The sequence below is a fragment of the Lottia gigantea genome, assembly GCF_000327385.1.
Source record: "Lottia gigantea unplaced genomic scaffold LOTGIsca_2, whole genome shotgun sequence".
Classification (NCBI taxonomy): Eukaryota; Metazoa; Mollusca; class Gastropoda; family Lottiidae; genus Lottia; species Lottia gigantea.
The window spans coordinates 6556798-6577970 of record NW_008708400.1 but is presented as its reverse complement, the minus strand read 5'-3'; the positions used below and the strand labels follow the sequence as shown (position 1 = coordinate 6577970).

Here is a 21173-nt window from a genome sequence, read left to right as displayed (position 1 = left end):
GAGGTTCCCTTGTCATTAACGAGAAGCTCAGTTTCCCAATATTTTGCATTCAAATAGATCTCAATTGACATTGAAAAATTGAAAAGTAGTGAGCAAATTCATGTTAATTTCCATTTCTATACAAAGTTTCTACCATTGCAAACTTTTTTTCGGTCTCTAATTGTCCAATTAGTGTTTGAATACTTGATTTAAACCTCCAAAATTGAAGAACTGCATTTGACATTGGTAAATAGAAAACATTTGGTCATTGTGTGAATAATTAAACTTGTTGAATTTTACTCCAGATCTGAGTGTCTGTAAGATTACATAATAAAAATAGAAATGTAATATATTTGAAGAAGTAATGGAATAATGAGATAATATTTACTATTTTAACCTCTTAGTTTATTATGGTTGATTATTGTATCTTACATCATACATCTGGCCCACCTTGTTAGACAAAATAAATCATCCACACCCACTATTTATCTACCTCATACCAACATAGTGGTAGCTTTGGCCGAGATTTTACAAGGGGAATAAACAAGACTTGACTTTCTAAAAAGGGAACCTCAATGAGTAAGATGCTTGCTAGCTAACTTGAAGGTTCAGTGTTGTATCCTGAATATGTTGAGATGATACCTTCAGATTTTTCTCCCAATGATGCAGGCCAGAAGTACCAACATGTAAAAAACTTCTTGTTGAGACAATATATCATTGCCCTCAGTGCTACAGGCTGTGCATGTTATAAAACCTCAATAGTTGGAAATCAAAATGAACGTAGTCTAATTCTGCTGTGCTGGCAAAACTTTCCTCATTACACACTCCATGTTGTTGCCTGTCCTTAGTAGCCCAAATAGAAAAAGAAAGACTTAAAAATCCATTTTATTTCATTAAAAATTAAAAAAAAGAAGTGCAACAAAACAAATGGTGCTATGAACATTGATAACACCTAAAAAATCATCGTTGCAACAAACATTACTAGAAACATTCACTCGCTCTAATTTGGCCTCATTCATTCATTCCTTTATTGGGAACTTCTTCATTCATTCAATCATTTATCCATTCAATATATAAATGTCAGAAGTGAAAAGTTAATAAAGAAAGTGTGCCAGAAGTCATAAACCTTAAACTAGAAATTACCATTAACCAGTAACAGCTGACCAGCTGTCTTTATCTCTGCCATTAAAATATGGTGTGTTTATTAAACCACAGTAATTATTGGTAATTCCATTAAGTTTGATCCTTGCATTTCTCACACAGGTTTCTTCAGAATTTTCAATGCATTAGCCTGATCTTGTCTGGTTTTCTTGTCTTTCCCTTCTAATACCACTAATGATATTCAAACAGTTGTCATTCTGATGCTGATTCTGTCATTGAAGGGAATTGTGATGCTAATGAAATGTGGTACAGATATAGATACAGCTGTAGTTGGGTGTAAATATGGGTGTAGAGTAGTCCTGAAAGGTACAGATGTACCTCAATCTCTAATTCTTGTGATGTATGAAGAAGGTTCAAAGTATGACATGCAACACTAATTCATTTCATCCTTTTTCGAAGATGGAGGTTTTCACCGCGTTGCAGACTTTATTTTGGCAGTCGATATCTCCGCAGTGAAAATTACGAACACTAATAAAAATGATAAGGATATTTTTAAACGTGTAAACATGGCAGGCAGGTGTCTTAAGATATCTAAAATAAGATGGAAGGCGTCTGGACTCCTACACACAAAATTTAGAAACTACAAAAATATACAATTTTCATCTTAAAAGTTAGATATTTATGAATTCTTAAATTTTTATTTGATCTGTAAAGGGTCTGAAAAATAATAGAAGTGTTGGCAAGTTGGGAGTTATAACAAGTTTCTATTCAACAGAAGTCATTGGTTTATGGTATAAAACTTGTTTATATTTTTAAAATAGACCTGTAAGATACAATAAGTTTAATAAAGCTCCTAGGGGTTAAGTTCTTTGGAAGGAGAGCTCTATTAGTTATTACAGAATGTGTTAAATGGTGTTTTGTGACTTTTCCCCATGAAGGTGTTGAGCAGCAGGTTGTCTCCTCTCCTAGCCTTAACTTGTTGAATGCTAAAACATGGAAATGATTTGACAATTGTAGGGTTGTTTGTCTTCATTAGTCCATGAGGTAACGATCAATCGAATTAACAAATCACTTTATGTACTTTATCCCTCTTAGTTTCATGTTGTTGAATTTTTGAAATAATTTGGCACCTGTGTGCTTTTGCCCATCTTCATTAGTAAATGGTGGTGTAGAGCAGCAAAATCCTATAATATCCTATAACTCTCTCAACTTGTAAACTGTTGAATATGAGAAGGTTGAATTGATTTGGCAACTGTTTGTAAATAAAAACAATATAATCTGTAATGATTATGAACAGCTACAAGTGTTAGTTGTAAATTAATTAATTGACTGTGAAATTCTATAAATAACAGTTAAATACAGGCACTGGGTGATCTTTCTATCAATTTTAACTTTATAAACAAACTTACTGTTCTGTTTGCCAAGAGGTATGAGATGCCAAGTGGTAGTTGATCTGAAATCTGAAGTGATATCATGGTAAGTTAGGATTCGATACCCTACTACTTCAAAAAGAAGGTTGGTGTGTGTCGCAATCTGTTTTTCTGAAGGCTGCATGGGAGTAGTGAAAACCATGCAATTTCGTTAACTACTGGAACTGTATAAAATTTTGTACTTATATTTATCTTGTATTTATTTTACAAATATTGAGTAATTCTTTATCAGTGGATATTTCTTTCTTTTCTGCAGAGAATACTTGAAAAAAAAAAGTGTTTAGTTTTTTGTATGGTTCACATGTCTGTCTTTTGGCAAGCATGATAAATTGTGTTTAAGATCTGCACATGTTATTTTTCATGATAGCTCTTACCTGTGTAATCTTATAAATCTGATAATTTCTGACATTAACTTTTAATCTTGGTATTATCAAAACAGTGTAAACTCATAAATATTCATGAGTCATAATTCGTGTGTTGTGATCAGAGTTTTGATAATTGATAAGCCAAACAGAATAGATGAAAGATAATACAAATTTCAATAAATTTTGAATTTTGACCAAATATATTTAAAAAAAACTTCCTTTAAATTGTTAAATAAAATGAAATTGTCGTTGTTCGAAAAATTGGAAGTCTCACTCAGATATGTTTGCTTAAGATTAAGTTACAAATCTTTGTTTTTTATCTCTCTAGGCTCAATAGAAAGCAATGATTTTCATTTTCCATAAAAATGGCTAAGATTAAAATTAATTGATCCACTCAGCTGGACAGTCTGGATCTCAAGTTGGACTGGAAATTTTGAATTAAGCAACACTTCTGGAAGCTGTATTCATATCAGAAAAATCTCTTAAACCAGCATTCGTGTTGATAGTGCCAGACTGTTTTAAAAGTCCACCATGCAATAGACATGAACATTATAATTTGTTTATAAAGTCAAATGGCTTTTATCTGTGTTTTCACCCCCTTCTGGGACTAGATTAAAACCTAGCTGCATGTCTGAGGTACACAACATTTCTCCTTCATGTTTTCTGATAACAGAGCCAGAAATTCCAGCGGGATGAACACTTCTAAAAGAGTTTCACCATGGTGGAGCCATGGTGGCTCAAAGGGTTATTGCAAAGGTATAGGTCTAGAAATTGATTCAGAAATTCTGGCATTTAGAGATTTGAATTGTCTTTACCTTTGCCAAAGGTACATGTCCAAAAGGGGTTGTTACAAGGTTTGCAATAGCTTAGCCTAACTGCAGGAACGACACATGTCTGATTGAAAATTTGAATGGTGCAAATCGATTCTAATAGTGTCAATGACACACTTTACAATGTAATGATAGATCTGGTGAGTCATGACCAAAATTATTTTTAAAAAAAACCATGATAAATGAAAAATTGAAAAGTTAATGGGATAAAAATATCACACCCAAAGATGTAAAAATGAAATTGAAAGTTGAGTTAGAAGAATAATTTGTTGTTTTATAACTGGAGGAAATAAAATTTCAATTATGAAATATGGACGTCAAATGATGAAAACAGATGTGAGCCAAGGGTGTTAGGTTTTCATGATAACAGCAAAACTGATTGTTTCTTTACTCTTTACCTCATTTATTACATATGTTACTTACTAAATTATATACCTTATGTCAGTCCAGTTACACCAAATTAAGATCTGATCATGTCTCACAAAAACACTGGCCTTGTCCTGGTTTTTCCTACAACACCGGACTAACCTTGTAATCAACAAAAACAACAACTGAATTCTTTGTATTACTGATACTAAAATTCTATGTTTTTGTGATCCAGTAAGATTATTAAGAAACTGAAATGTGTATTTCATGTTAAGACATAGAAAAAAAAGCATTGAAGACAGGAGTTCTAAAAGGGCTGCAGTAACCCCAATAAACAGTTATGTTTTAATCAATTGTTAGTTTTGGAACCTATTAAATAAATAGTAAAGTTTTTTGGGGTTTTTTTTTCCGCGGGTAGTCTATCTTATGTCATTTGATTTTTGTCAATCCAATCTACAAAACAAAGGTTTGTTCTCTGTCAAACACAGTATGTTAAATCTGTAGTCAGACATCATTTTTCTACAAATGAAAATGGCTATTTGAATTCCCAGAATGGCTGCAGGTATTTCATGTCTGTTTCTGACAATGTGAAAGCAATTTATCAGATGTGTAGAAGTGGACTACCTGAGATTAATTACTAGCTGTATTCTCATTGGTTACTTCTGCTACTAGGTGTAATCTGATTGGTTGAGACAATTATTGGCGTGTGGAGTTTGAAGTACTGTGATGAATGATAGTGAAGTTTTTATAGTTTTTACTCTCTGTCAGTTAGACTGGAACTTTTTCTTGATTTAAGAATAATTTTTACCAGTTATTTGGAATATAATATTAGATAGAGGACTATTTTATAAACCTGGATGATTGTTTTGTATCCTATTGAAATAAAAAGCTATCAAATATTGGACCAGAACTTTTTATTGATATTAGGATATATTTTTACGATTTGTTTGGATTATTAAATCGTGGACTATTTGATAACACTGCATCTTTATTTTGTATCCTTTTGAAGAAAAATCTTTAAACTTTAGCACTTGAGAATGTTTATTTACCTTATATTATTTGTTGGATTATTTTTTATGGAACTTTTCTAGAATTTTGTGATTTTTTTTGGATTTCCATAATTTTGTGCTTTTGTAGTTGTATTCTCATGAAATTCTGTTTGAAATAGTGGACTAACTACAAGATTGTTAAAGAAGACGTACTTCCAAGAATATAGTTATATCTGGATTAGTCAAATATTGTGGACTACTATTTTTGTTTAGTTGTCATTGAGTAATGATTTGATTGAGAGTTTTGTTTTTTGTCAATCAAGTAATTTGTTAGATATAAAAGTTTTTTTTTACGAAAACTTTTAAAATGTTACATCAAATGGTATATTTCCAATGTATCGTCTGCTGATGAGAGTTGGACAGTCACTTCTCAAGCTTCTTAAAGATTTCTGAACTAAGATCTGTAGAAAATGTATCAATGGTAGATTAACATGCTATGTTATAGATTATGATATTGACTTCTTTATCCATAGTACAACATCAGTATAGCTGGACTGTCTTAAACATGTGGTGATAATCCTTTTACATTGAATACCTTTGATGTTTATAAGTCAAATAGTCAGGGATAGTGTCAGTACTCTTGACCAATTCATTATGTATTTAATGTGTGCAATTAAGATGACCAGCTCTTGTAGGGATGGCTATTCAAAATACCATGTGTAGGCTTATCTATCTGTACAGAAGCTTGTATGATATAATGCATGCATACACCAATTCAAACTTTAACCATTAATGTTTTCGTTGAACAAAAGCTCCAGTAAAAAGGGAGAAATATGACAAGAAGCTTTGGCTTCAATACAAGACTGCTGAACAAATTGTAAGATTATGTGTATTTCTATGATGTAAAGTTAGAAGATATGAGCAAACTGTCTGCTTTAAGTGAAATATCGCCATTTAAGAAGAATTCTAGATTTTGGATCTTGTCCCTTTGTCTTCAAGTTAAATAATATGTTAATGCTTCAATTTGTAAGTAACAATTGTTATCTGTTGAAATTAATAAATCCTTTTAAATAATTTTAGATCTGACCTCATTTACATAACATATGATTCTGAAACCTATAAAATTCCAATGATGAACAGTTGTTAGTTCTGTTGAAAGTTAAAATTCTCAGTTTAAATTGATAATGAAAGCTGACTTGTGTGGAGTATTTATTATTTAAACATATGTAGTACAATGTTGATGTATAGTTTTAACAGTCTGACTGCCTCTCTATGGTACCTGATTGGTAATTATTACACATATGTGTCCTAATTAGCGTGGGAAAATACTTCACTGATTTCAGGAATTTTTTAGGAAATATTTTTTCAAGTTGTAGGTTTTGAAAGTCTTTGATGATAATCAAATTCAAGTCCAAGGTTATTCGATTAGAAAAATAGTCCTTAATGAATTGAAAATTTACGAAATTCAAGATTATACTTGATTGATGTATAGTTATTTGTAGCTATTTTGAGTGGTCTATTTCTGAGAAAATTTCAGAAGTTTTCGTAAGTAAACTTTAAATCCAATTGAAGCCCGTAACAGAAAGACTTAAACAATTGGTACCTATGATCAATTGTATTCACTAGCATACAATCCAAGCAATGATAAACTCCTAAAATACTAGAAAGGTGGCTATTGCAGTCAAGGTATTAGACACAGTTCATGATAGTTTGACATTGTGAAGATGTTCCAACATGAACTTGAATAAAGTATAATTTAATCTGTAAAGCTATAAATTATGAAATTGAAACAGAATCTGTTCTACTCTTAATTCTCCAATGTAAATAATATTATGAATTAATGGGCTTTTGTGATAGTGCTGAGATTAATGAGATATGAATCTGTAAATTATTGCTGCATGCCATTATCACATATTCTATTCATAATCTCTGGATAATTGATTTAATATTGCAATTATGCCAATATACTCAATCCTATTCACAATATAACAAGTGTGTAATTGATACAACATGCTGCATGGATTGGAATATGATTTAGTAGTGCATGTATTTTATGCCTGTTAAGTCAGCTTTTGTGATTAAGTTCAGTTCAGTGGATCAGTTAATTGCTTAAATATTGAGAGTTTGTTTCAGATAAACTTGAAATGATATATTAGTTATTACCAATTTTTGAGGTTTGTGACTTTTTTGATTTTGTAATGTGATTCTGTTTATTTTGTCCTTGTTAAAATTTGAAATTTTTTCCATATAAATTTGATTGAATACAGTGTATTTAGAAGAGTATTTCTGTCTATTGAGGACATTCTACATGCACCATTCTGATTTATGTCTGATGTTATTCCTGTTATTCCATAAAAAACAAATGTTTTCAGTATCTTAATTATTTAAGCCAGAAATTGGAATGATGCAAATAGCATCTTTAAGTATTTGTATACAAAAGATGGATTTTGAAGATTCTATAATGTTTGCCTTCATCAAAGTGATGATGGATTATATTGTGCTCATTGGACATAACTCATCTTGCAGATTGTTCATCTGATTTCTCAGTGTACTTTTTGAATACAATCAGACGTGTATTCTGAAGAGCTGATAAATGGTTCACTTTGATATTGATATTCATTTTGTTTAGGAATTTGTGGTAAAGATGTTAAAATTCCCATTTTGTGTAAAAATCTGTATCAAGTTATAAAAATTCAATAATGAAGTTGGTTTATCAGATTTTAAATCTTAAAGGGAGACATTTTGCACTTTAATAATGATTGATTTGATGTTACATTGTAACACTTCTCAAAATGAAAAAAAAGGTACATGGTTCTCTAAATCAATTAATACTATGCATGTGAGTACTGGTAGATTTAAGTTCTATCACAATTTCTTAAGCCACAACTTAAATCATTAAATCATTTGACAAGACTTGATCTTATGTTCAATGTCAACTAGTTTAGAAGCAAAAGTGAAACCAATATTTAGACTTCTGACAGAATAGCGGAATTGAGCTTGGAATTGATATGGTTTATTGTTTGGGCGTAAATTTTTAATTTCATGGACTCCATCTTGAAAATCAATATTATCGTGTGTCATTAACAAAGTTACGAGCAGGTTTCTAATTGAATTATGTCATAAATTAGGCTGTAAATTTCTCCGATCAGCCGTTAGCTGTCAAATAATTTTTATGTTGGAATGAAATGTCATTTCAATATGACAAGAGTTCTTTCACATGGTTTCTGATTTTTCTTCTGTTTGCTAGACATTGTATTGCAAGTATATTTCTTTGGTTTTGGAATTAGATATCTTTGGAACTTTGTATGAGAATTTATATGAAATCATTAGTGGATGTCTATGGCAATTAGTGACTTTATATTGCAAGTGGATGTCTTTGGCAATTAGTGACTTTGAATTTTGGATTGATTAGATATATGTATGTCTGTGGATTTATTTGTATGTTAATACCATGAGGTATGGATGTCCTTGTATGTTAATACCATGAGGTGTGGATATCTTTGTATGTTAATACCATGAGGTATGGATGTCTTTGTATGTTGATACCATGAGGTGTGGATGTCTTTGTATGTTAATACCATGAGGTATGGATATCTTTGTATATTAATACCAGGAGGTGTGGATGTCTTTGTATGTTAATACCACGAGGTATGGATGTCTTTGTATGTTAATACTATGAGGTATGGATGTCTTTGTATGTTAATACTATGAGGTATGGATGTCTTTGTATGTTATTACCATGAGGAGTGGATGTCTTTGTATGTTAATACCATGAGGTATGGATGTCTTTGTATGTTAATAACATGACGTATGGATATCTTTGTATGTTAATACCATGAGGTGTGGGTGTCTTTGTATGTTAATACCATGAGGTGAGGATGTCTTTGTATGTTAATACCATGAGGTGAGGATGTCTTTGTATGTTGAAAGTTGATACCTTTGGCCTCGATATTGGAATCTATAGTTGTCTGGATGTCTGAATATGAAGTTCTTTAGAAAATGTTCTATATTTGTTTTTTATAGTTGAATTTCAAATGTTTTTTTGATTTAATTGAATCTATTGTTAGTAGATTAAAAAAAAGGATATGAATGTAGCCAAGGATAGATTATAATGGTAAAATGTGGAATATTGAAGATGTAAGGTTGATGATACCTGAATTTGATTTATGATGTATTTATTCAGCTGGAGTCAGTTCTAGTCATTTTATTGTATAAATTTCTCCTCTCTCTCTGCTCTACACCTGTACTTTATTAAGCCTTCTTCAAGGTATAGAAAAATCTGGTAGGATTCAATTTATGTGGTTTCAGGGCTGAGCAAAGCTTGAAACAGTTGGATGAAAAAGCCATATCATTTCTTAAGCCAATGACAACTCTTTAATTTTGTACATCAATAGTCTAAGATGCATAAAAATTTCACTAAATTTACCTCATTCACTCTTATTTTGTTCCTAGACCTAGTAACGTACAAAGATAGATAGTAAAATTTGATATGTTTTTTTTACGTTCTATTTTCTAATTCTTCTGACTCATATTTGATAGGTATAAAAACATACTCCCCTTTGTTCTTATAGTATTGAAAATAGATAAAACTTGGTACTAATAGATAACCCAGCTTTACAACTTGTAACCTCAACAAAATGGCCATTTTCATTCTTGAAAAAATAGAAAAGGTTGGAATTGTCATTATCTTAGTTTTGTCATGTGTTTGAAGCAAATAGAAAACACAGACTGAAATATGTGTGTTAGAGACATTGTTTTAAATGGCTATTTTCACTGGAAATAAATGTTAAGACTTAAAACTATTCATTGCAATCAACGTTTCAGTATACAAACTCTAAAAATCGATATTTTAATGGCCATTATCATGAAAGTAGACCATTACGTATATAAAAGGTGTATAAAAATTTTAATCATTTTCTAAGGCCAAATTGATGAAACTCTAATGCCAGTGTTTTTGAAGAGTTTGCTCATTTGTGGTTCCTAACTCTTTTCACCACTATGATGAAATCTATTACTCCAAATTGCTGACATAAAATGCCTTCAAATGCATTCCAATTGTTCACAAAATGTCTTTGAAACTGTAATCTGTAAACAAAAGATTCAATTCTTACTTAACTGTTGAAAAGTTCTTGCCCAAAAAATGTTATCTATTCAAAAAATTTCTGGTTTTTCTTTAAATTTTGAAACATAAGACGTAGAAAAAGTTTATCTTTTTGTGAAATTTGTGTTCAACTCTGATCAGTGATCAGGTAAAGACGAAACATTGTACTTGATTACCGTAGAAACGATGTTCATGCCAGCTGATAAGATCGTGTAAATGTTACTTATGTTACAGTACATTCATGTTAAATACCGAATCGTGTATCTTTGTTTCAATTTTTTTTAAATAACATGATTTGTTTTTACACACTTTTTCCATATTTTTCTTGAATAATCTCCTTTTTTTCAAAACATACATTATTATAAGCTTTCAAGAGAAAAGTTTATCATTTTTTGTTTGAAAGAGTAAATATTTTCTGGCATCTGTTGCGTAATAATATTTATGAATGATTACCTTTGATTTAGGTTTTTCATGTTAAAATTGTGCATCAAGTTATTTGTTCATTAGATTGATTTTCAGCTTACATTTTGCACATTGGACTTAAGCAAGGAATCAATTTAAGTATATTCTATCATATGTGAGACACCATGAGCCAAGACAATTGAATTCAATGAGAAATATATTAAAATAGAGTTGACAACTGTGCTGAATTTAAAGTTGAGCCTCAACAGGCAAAGAACAAGAACTGACAACCATTCAATAATGGAGATATTCCACCCAAGATAATTAGTATAGCACCAAATAATTTCTAGACTAATATTTGATTAGTTAATTCTATAGACATTATAACCTTGATTGACATCTTATGTTTGATTGGTTAATTATTCTCTGATCTCTCGTTTGATTGGTGTGAATTTAAACATCCGTCCTTGACTTAATGACAAGTTAGTAATTAAACACTTGACTATAATTAGAATCTGTGAGACAAGGTTCCAATATTAACAATTGTTTTGGAATTGCAATGGTGTAGGGATGTTCCAAAATAGATCCAAATATTAGCCAACTCTCGAGAATTTAGAATAGATAATGATAAAGTTATGTTGAGAAATGGTGTCAATCAATTAAGACTTTGGATAGATTGATTATAGATTATTCTAGCATATCATAAATGGAATACAAGGCCATTAATCTTGAATAAGAACCACCAAATCAGATGACTGGTTTATCAAAATCATTTTAAATTTTGAGAAACTTTACCTTGATTCTTTGATTGATAGTATATAGATCTCCCAACCTTTTTTTTTATGTGTATACACTGATAGCATCAATTTGCACCATTCCAATCTTCAGTCAGAATTTCTACTAAAACTAGGTGTTTCAAGAATCTTGAAATTGGCTGACAAAATAGTAAAATTTCCCCACATCTATTTTTAGAGAATTAGCTATAGATTAAGAAAGTGAGAGAATAGTCTTCAGTGTTTGGAGCGTTTCGTTAAATTATCCAATCTCGCAACTATTTAAAGACAAGATTATCAAGCCCTACAGCAGCAATTCTATTAACAATAATAAACTACAGGAGGTTCTGTGTGGAATCTGTTCTCAGACTCTATTATTACCATATTTGGCAGACTAAATAATGAATATTTTCATGTCTGTTCAATTCATCATGTAATTACCAGTAGACAACAGTTTCATGGATTCTCTCCCTTTGGCATCAACTGGGCTTCAGTCTGGTTGGTGAAATTAGCTGATGTCATGTGTCTTTTAATAACTTCCCTCTATTTAGTATATGATCAGACCTTCTTTTGTAACATTTTGTTAGTGACTAAAGGTGCCAATAGACAATGTTTGATGTATGTAAAGTCCTTGGACCTTATATACAAAAACTTAACTTTAAGATGATTTTAGTGTTACCTTCATCTGATTGGTCAATAACTAAAATTGATCTTAGATTTAGTTTTGTAATCCAATCAGAGTACTGTATAACACAGGAATGTGATGTCTGTATTGTGTTTGAACTGTATTGATATTTAAGTTTTGGACACTGTATCTTATTGATTTACACCTTCAGAAATACTAAGTAAATTATATATATTTTATGTGTGATTATTTTTGTTATATAATTGCAATTAAACATTTTACCTGGGTCAGTTTATATTGAAAATTGTTGATACATGAGATATTAAGATAGTTGATAGAGCTTTCTACACCAACCGAAGTTATTAATGAGTGGGACTGGGCATTTCACACCAAGAAAATAGAATTATGTATTTGATTATCTGGTATAATCTATGTAGAATAGAACAGACAGACTCTAGGCCATGTTTAATTACTGGTCAAAATCTGGAATTGACAGATCTAAATATGACATCAGGGCAGTTGATTTGACATTTTCTATATAGGACAGTGAAGCTTGTAGTCTTAGAATTCAGTACAATTTTGAACAGAAAGTTGTCTTAGAAGCTGTGTTTCAAAAGTTATCTTAAAGCCCAGTGTCATGTTTGGAAGTTGTGCAAGAAGTTATCTGTAAATATTTGATATATATTGACTTATCTGTTTTTTCTAGAAATACATAAACCATATTTTGGACAAAAATTAGAAAAGTGTGAAAAAGGAATATAAATAGTTCCTAAAGCACACAAGAAAGCAAAGACATATCTGGCGGTAGACCTATGTGGAACAAGAATTGATCATTGTACCATGTTTAACATGTATTCGGGATGATAACAAGATGTATACAGTTACAGGATGTAAAATCAAAATGTTTTGGAATTAACTGGATATCAGATATTATTCACATCCTGGTACAATTCAAAAACATAAACAGTTCACTTTATTTTTCTTGTGACTATATGTTGATGCGATAAGTAAAATTATGAGTATAAACATCTTGGTCAATGGAAATGTTGGTTGTTCAAGTTTTTTGTGAACTTTCAAAACTCTTCAAAAGTTCATAAAGTTTTATAATATTCTGTGGACTCAGCTTGTTATATCAAATTTCAATTTAGCTTTTTGTCATATAAGAAATATCAATCGGTGCTAATTTGTGTTGGAAAGGAAGGATCATTTTTAAGGGTTTGCCGAAATCGAATTGGAAAATAATTTAACTGATGATATATAAGCGTAATATTAAGGATTATGCCTTTATGAGTTATGTCAACTTAGACCAAGTGTACAATACTTGTTGATATTATATATATTATAGTATCAAAAGTAGTCATTTATCTAAGGTTGAGAATCAAGATTTCTTGCATCTTAAACACCATTTCATTTTTACCTTAACCTTGATTAGAACAACTATTAAATTTACTTAAAAGGATTTATATTGGTGACATTAATAAAGGATAATACTTTAATATCATCAATTGATGTGAGGTGTATACAAGTGAATATATTTGTTAACAGAATAAAACTGTATATTGGATTAATGAACTAATAAAGAAATATAAAGTGGTACAATGTCACGAACAAATGGTGGAAGCTGGTCACAAGATAGACCAGCTAGTACAGGAGTCTATCTTTCATCATGGGAAAACAAACTAGAGGAACTAGTGGTAAGATATAATCTTATATTAGCATGGTTTGTGAATCAAACTCTTATTGTTTAAAATGTTATAGTAGTTGATACAGTAGTTCAACATATTTGTCAATATCTATTGAGTACAGTAAGATAAATTGTATGCTTGCTAAATATAATACTTTAGTACACAAGGTAACTGAGCTGATAACAGGAGAGTATCATGAGTTACATGTTTCTCTTAAAATCATGTCTCTTGTGGTAACCCCTATTTATGATAAAGACAAATGATTTGAATTGGACAGGGAAAAGGCATTGCCTGTCATGATTAGCTTAATGAGGTGCAAATAAGTAAGATAACACCATTTAATTTCTTAGGAGGTATCTTTAAAATTCTGGAGAAGGTGATTCCTGTTGGATTGCCTTTGTTAAATGTACTTTTCTGATTCCCTGTTAACTTTTATCTGAAATCTGAAAAGAATTGATAAAAACCTGACAGTTAAAACATATCAAAATAATCTGAAATTCATATATTATAAATGATGAAAAAAGAAGGTATCTGTAAAAAGAAAATCTGATTAAGATGGTAATATTTTTAAATTTGTTTTTCTAGGGCACCTGTTTTAATATCTATCCTTCCATAATGTTTTTATTCTCTCCAGATTATTTTTTTTACTGAATATTTTTAGATTTACCTTGCCAGGTTTATCAAACGTAAAGTTCATCACCTACATTTAAGATTTGGTACATAGTTCTGACGTTAACTGAGTTTATATTCTGGAGACTACTCTTCACTTCCTGCAAATCAAAGGGGCTGACATGGATAAGATGTTTAGTTGTTTAATGGGACAATAAACTAAGGAACTGTGTGGTATCAGTTGTATGAGCTATGCTCATTAAAGATCCCTCAACAGTTTGATATAAATGAAAGAGTAGGCTATTACTGTTCTCCTGGCAAAATTTCCATCTTATAGCTCTTAATTTATTCAGCCCATCCTGAAACAAGTGCAGAAAAGTAGGAACTCCATTTCATATCATCCAGGCCACGTATTCTTGAAACAATCTTAGCATTAGGTTGTCCTAGAATCAACATTAGATGATAAGAACCTAGGACATCCTAGTTTCGGGAAGACATGGCCTGGTGTTGGACAGATTTGTTGATTAAGACACTTTAATCTTCAATACATAATATATATAATGTTAAGTATATGTTTAAAGGAACTTTAGATTAAAGAGAAATTCAATGTGGCAGTCAAAGAGCTCAGATCTAGCAAGATAGATTAAATGTTTGATTCCCATCATTTAGAATTCTAGAACATTATCAAATAACACAGTTCTAAACTAATCAACTTACTGTCTATTTTAATTCTATTATTCTAATTAACGTAATATTGAATTATCTCCCCTGAGTGTTGTGTAATCATCAGTTAACACGATTTTAAATACATCGTGATGACTGAAATTACCTTCATTTACGTAATTTCTAAATATTTTAAATTCCTTACTCATGTTTCAGTTATATAAGTTTCAGAGTTCAAAGGAGATATTTTTGGTTTATAAATTGGCTTACATTAGATTGGGAAAGGAATAAGCTGTATTGCATGTCTGGTGGCTACCTAATATTTTCATATACAAATTAAATCCCTCTTGAGATTGAGATCCTGCAAAACAACTTGAAAAAAAAAGCTGAAAGTTGGTCAAGAGTTATTCATGTCATATTGGTTCCTGGGCTTGTCCTGAAGGTTAAAATCCTCATGAGCGGAATAAATATCTTTGGCAATCAAAATAGTTCCTAGGTATTGTAAACTATATATATTACAGGCCCATAACACCTGGTTCAAGATATGTTTAGAAATTCCAACATCTGTCTTTAACATGAAAATATTTTGATGGGAGGCAAGAGAGATTGACATCTGACCTTTACAAACAAGTACACAGGTCATTTAAGAATATGATCTACCTAGGTTAGTCTGAATCTCTGACTTAAGGTCGGTTTAATGCAGCTTAAACATGTTATTTAATAATAGTTGGGTCTACTTTAGGTTAGTCTGAATCTCTGACTACAGGTAGGCTATCCTAGTAAACAGAGAGGCTATTAGTAGGTTACTAATAACCTTTTGTAATACCTTCCTTATTTTAGTCTTGTAAAGATACAAAATAAATCGAATGTAGTTTTACTTTTCTGAGTCTTGTAAACTGGTTTTCTTAACTTTGTATGTGTATCAGGGATAGATTTGCACCATTCCTAATTTCAGTGGGACAACCTTAGTTCTTGCAGTCCCTGTAAAACTAAGTGTTTTATGAAGTCACTATCGCAAAGACCCTTAGATATTGTTAGCTGCTTTGGCAGTATTGATGTCATAATAAGGTTAGGTAACCTCTTAATGAGTTTTTAAGGATACCGTCAATAATGTTTGCTGTTGGATTATGTTTCAGACTACAGTTTGAGACTTTAGAATATTATATTATTATACACTGACCACCCATTGATCTCTCTACCATCCTAAATACTTCTTACTCCTCTTGTTTACATTCACCATAGCTTGATTTATTAATAAACATCAAAATAATCTCCTTGTTTATTTCTTTATCTTCATCAATAACACATTGACTGCAGAGAAATTCAATTTGGTGAAAATGAAAAGTCAATTTCTTTTACTCTCTTAATGTTTATTTCTTTATTATTAGTAATAACATTCTCCTTTAATATGAAAAGTTGGTTTCCTTAGATTTCTGACTATTTATCTTTGTAGAGAATTTGCCTCATCTATAGAAAAAGACAGTTTATTTTGTTTTCCAGCACAAAGGAAACTATCATTCATAAATCATAAATAAAATGCTTTACTTGGAACAAAAAAAGAAAGGTCATCCTCATGTATTGTGTTTCAGGTAGACTTTTCAATGAGTCATTTCAAATATTGCAATGTTTCCCGGGTTAGCAATATTCTTGTAAATTTACATCTTTTCTGATAAAAATTACATTAAGATAAAGATGAGTAGCAAAAATAACAGCAAGTTCTCCTTTACTTTTCTACAAAATTAGATAATATCTCAAACCTCTTAACTGAAATAGCAAAGGAAGCAATTAATCTCACAAGAATAACACTGGTTATGACTTTTTACAATCTCTTTTATTTAAAGTCCCTACTTTCAATAGCATCTTACTCAAAGTATTGTGATACTGACTTTAGAAAAAAGGCCATAGATAGCCTCTTTTGTCAGATTTTTAATGACCTTAAATGAAAGTCATTTTTCTTTTGAAACTTTCATCATTCCGGTAATCCTACATTCTAATCTTCTACGTTTTTTGATGTTCATGTGCATTAAATTTTTCTTTCTTGATAGATTGATTTGAAGGAAACTTTATCATTGACAACCTCTTCTTTATATGAATTATTTGCTTGGTGCAATCATTTTTGCAAACCTGGAAGTATCTGAATTCATCCTTGATTAAGGTCATTTTGAATGCTCCTTATCGGTACTTAGCACGGGTCCTCTAAAAAGTTTTATATACCATACATCTTTTGTGAAAGGGACCTTGATGCCTGCAACATAGAACTTTAATATGCCTGCAAGAAGTATTATCAAAAAAAAAATTCATTATTGCTACTTTTGTGCCAACAGGAGTCTTCCCTTGCATCCAGCTCTGCTCTTCTGACTAAATACAATTTATTTTTTTGCCATAATATCAGTTCTCTGGAGCCAGTTGATGGTTGTGTTTACTCTACCTGTTGGTTATAATTGTCAATTACCATGACGATTAAAGGCATGATGGGAGAATTATCGTCAATTATTTTAAACGTTAAAATCAGACACCTTGCCGTTTTATAGTTTGTTTAGGTACAATATTATTTGTGTGGTTTGTCTTCAGACCACAGGTAATTACCTTAGAAAAAAAGCTCATTAAGGCATGTTTATTAAAGAAAAGGTCACGGTTGTTAAAAATCTCAGGTAATTTTGGATCAAGAATAACTTATAAATAACTCATAAAAGAATAACCTTGATATTATGTTATTAAGATATGATAATAATATTCGCACTTCCTGAAAGAGATTGTGAGTAGCATAATGAACCATCATATTCAAGATTTTGCTGTTTTTGCTGCCATTTGGTAGTACTATGAAAGTACTGTTATTTAAAGGGGCTCCACTTTCTTCTGGCAAATTAAGACCACATGTATCTATAGCCCATCCTTCTCTTAATCAATAAGGTGAAATCATCAAGAGATGAATCAAACCTGATCACTATTTAGTTCTTAGTAAACATTTCATGTCAAATAGACATTAACACCTTATAGTAGTATGTCTAGGTTCATAATCATTATAGTTTTTATCAATCAGTTCATCGTCTCTCTAGATCACTAGTCTTTCATTGATCTCAAACTGTTAGTATGTATTGTATAATTGCACAACAATAGGATATTAAATTCCAATTGAGTGTTGTCAGGTGCAGAACAATAGGGTGTAAGTAAATTTAATTGATTAGCTATGAAGATACAGGGCAGTAAAATGGTTTTATGTAACTGGCGTATCTAGAAAATGCCTGGGGGGGGAGACCAAAAATGAGGTGTATCTCTGGCCGAAAGGATTGAAAAGTGGAGAATGGAGGGATATAACATGTTATTAGTCTAAGTTATATATAACAGTAGGATCAACAACTCACTTTCATCAAGTCAATAGGATAAGGCGTAAAGATGTACATTGTTGATAGTGAAAATTCATTTCTACATCTCAGTGAGGGGCACTGTTGTAAAGAACTAACTCTTTATAGCAGAATTTTTCAATCAAGTTTAGGATGTACAGTGAATTGAATTTGTTGCTATCAATTTGGGGAGAAAAAACAAAAAAGAAAACAATACAGTGTTGATTGTAGATTCCTTAGATGCCACATATTGATTTATTCATAATATTTAAAACATTCATCTGAAATGAGTTGATGCAAATTGGAAAAAAGTCTACAAGTGCTCTTGTGTACAAAACATAATTCAACCTCTGCTCATGTTTTATCTGTTACCATGTATCCTGATATCTTATAGTATCCTTTGTAAAACAATACTTATAGTATGGGAACATCCATTGGAGTTGAGTTTCAGAGATCTGAAGTGTAGAATGTCATAGAGTTCTTTGTAATATTTGTTCTTGTCTCGATTGGTACTGATTCAAGTGATTGCTATATAACAATAGAAAACCATTTTGAAACTTGTTGGTATGCTCACACTTCCTGTTACACTTCTGTTGAACCCAAGAGCATGACAAAATGTCATCAGGTACTTAGAGGTATCCTGACATTGATTATAAACCGGTTCACCTTTTAATTGCTTTATTATATCAAGTTCAATTAAAAGTCGGCAACTCCTTTGTATTATTCATGTAAGCATCAAAGCACTTAATGAACAGGAAAAGGCCTGAAAAGAGGAATAGTTTACATTATAAAAACATGAGACTTTATTGTCTTCAGTGAAATTTTTCTTGTCTTACGATCCTAGGGCGACTAAGAACAATTAAACTCCAGGCTATTGCACAGTCACAATCACCTATGAATATTTCTTGCTAGTTGGTGGTTTCATCAAAATGCCTTCAATATTACTTTTAAAGTTTTATGCAATGTTTCGACGTGTTTCCCCGGTTGTCCTCAGGCACACCGAAACGTTGTATAAAACTTTAACCAGTGATTGTTGTTCCATAAAGCTGTGTCTATATATCGTACTCACAATTGGTAAATGCCATTCAAAGACATATTAAAGTTTGAAAACTATTTTGTTTTCATTATTCATATAAGATGCATTAAGGTATGTAGCTATATAAATAAATAAATAAATAAATAAGGGCACTATTATGGATATACTATTCCTTTCTTTAATTTTTTATTTTTATAACTGCATTTGATATAATTTATTGCTGTGTGTTCTGATCAGATAATTGACCAGAGTAATCAATATATCGTGATAATACTGTTATTAAAATATCATGTCAGTCTGACAGTCATGGAACCATCCTGATCATGATAAACTGCCTGATTCTATGATAAAGACTGTAATTATCAGGACTAAGTCTGAGAATAATTCTTCAACAACATGGGAAATACTGCAGAACGTTTTTGTGGGCTGGTTCCGAAGGCCTGGTTGTGGCTTTATTTAGAAGCTATAAGTTTTGTAGTTAGAGAACCTTTTCATGTTAGCTTGAAATATGTTCTGTGTAATACCAAACAGTAGTTTCAAGATGTGCATATTAAGGATCCCTGATCAGTGGGTGATTGATAATCAATAGTTAAATTAGGTCTGATGTCTAAGAAATTATGTACCTTGCAATAACATGTAATTCATAGAAGCTCATATCATGGGTCATTTTCATCATGTATTTAGCTTAAGGCTGAAGTATTATATGAGAAATAGCCTTGGATGAAAATAATTTTGTTATTCTACTTATGTCTGATTTGTTCTTGTGGAAACAAAAAAGAGTTATTGCTCAATTTTCCTCTGAATTTGAAAAATAAAAAAATTCCGCCTACATGGTTACATGATTTAAGAATAAAAATGCCAAGAAAATGTTGCTAATTTAAATTTTGATAGGCTTCAAAGATTTTGCTACTTTTATCTGCCTCTTCTATCCTGCTTCTGAGAATATATTCTCTTCTCTTCAAAGGTTAATTTTCTAATAAAAATATTCTTCTTTCCTTGAATAGCATTATAAGCTTATTAAACTCTTTAGCATACATATTTTATAAGGCTGTACTTTACAAAAAACTCAAGTTTAGTTTTTTTCCGGGAGAATTTCTATTTTAAAACCTCTATTTGTATAAATGGTTTTTAATTCATCAAGAGTTCTATATTAATGGAACTGTCTGCCTTTGTGGTACATTAACTTGAATGAAAATAAAGGCTTGGATCACAATACATTTGAGAGTCTATAGATGCATTTAATCCTTTGAGAGATTGGATTTAAAATGGTCCCTGGTATAAAGGAATGTTACATGATTGAAAATGTTACAGCCAACTGCTGATATGGTAAAAATTAAGTACAAAATAGGACATAATGTTAAGAGTTTTCTTTCTCAAATTTCTCAATTTTTCACCTTTTCATGTTTTTCAGGAACTATTAACCAGGTCGTCCCTGGAAACACATAAATTAGATCTAATGGCGGAGATATCAAGTTTAAAAATAAGACTGGCCTCGGCTGAGAAAGAGAGGCGAGATCTGGATGATAAATTACGTTATTCACATGTAAGTTTATTATATTTCAAGATCTCCCGAATGAAACATTTGCAATTTGGGTAATGTCCCCCTTGAAATTTTTGAAACCTAGAAGCCCAACCACTGATTCTGAGTGGCCAAAATCCTTATCAAAACGTTCATCTTTTTTGGTTTCGTACAAATGTTTTTTTCACAAACTAGTTCTAACCACCTCAAAATCCAAAGGCGCATTACCACAAGTAGGTGGCCTGAGGGTCCTCTCCCATAAAATTTGGAAAACTTAAAGCCTGAAGAAGATGCATCAAATTAATCAATTCCTTCTAAACGGAAGGTTTTGAGAGAGGTCAATTCCTAGGGTTGGTTTC

The 21173-nt window shown here is 31.1% G+C and overlaps 1 protein-coding gene across 1 annotated transcript in view; it reads left to right on the top strand.

The window, feature by feature from the left end:
• LOTGIDRAFT_182014 (hypothetical protein) overlaps window positions 1-21173 on the top strand; it is a gene marked incomplete at its 3' end in the record, with an annotated part of 47983 nt that overhangs the window by 14768 nt on the left and 12042 nt on the right. The window contains exon 2 of the mRNA XM_009053550.1: window positions 20707-20888. Within this exon, the coding sequence (XP_009051798.1) occupies window positions 20707-20888 (182 nt within the window). The remainder of the gene's footprint in view (window positions 1-20706; window positions 20889-21173) is intronic.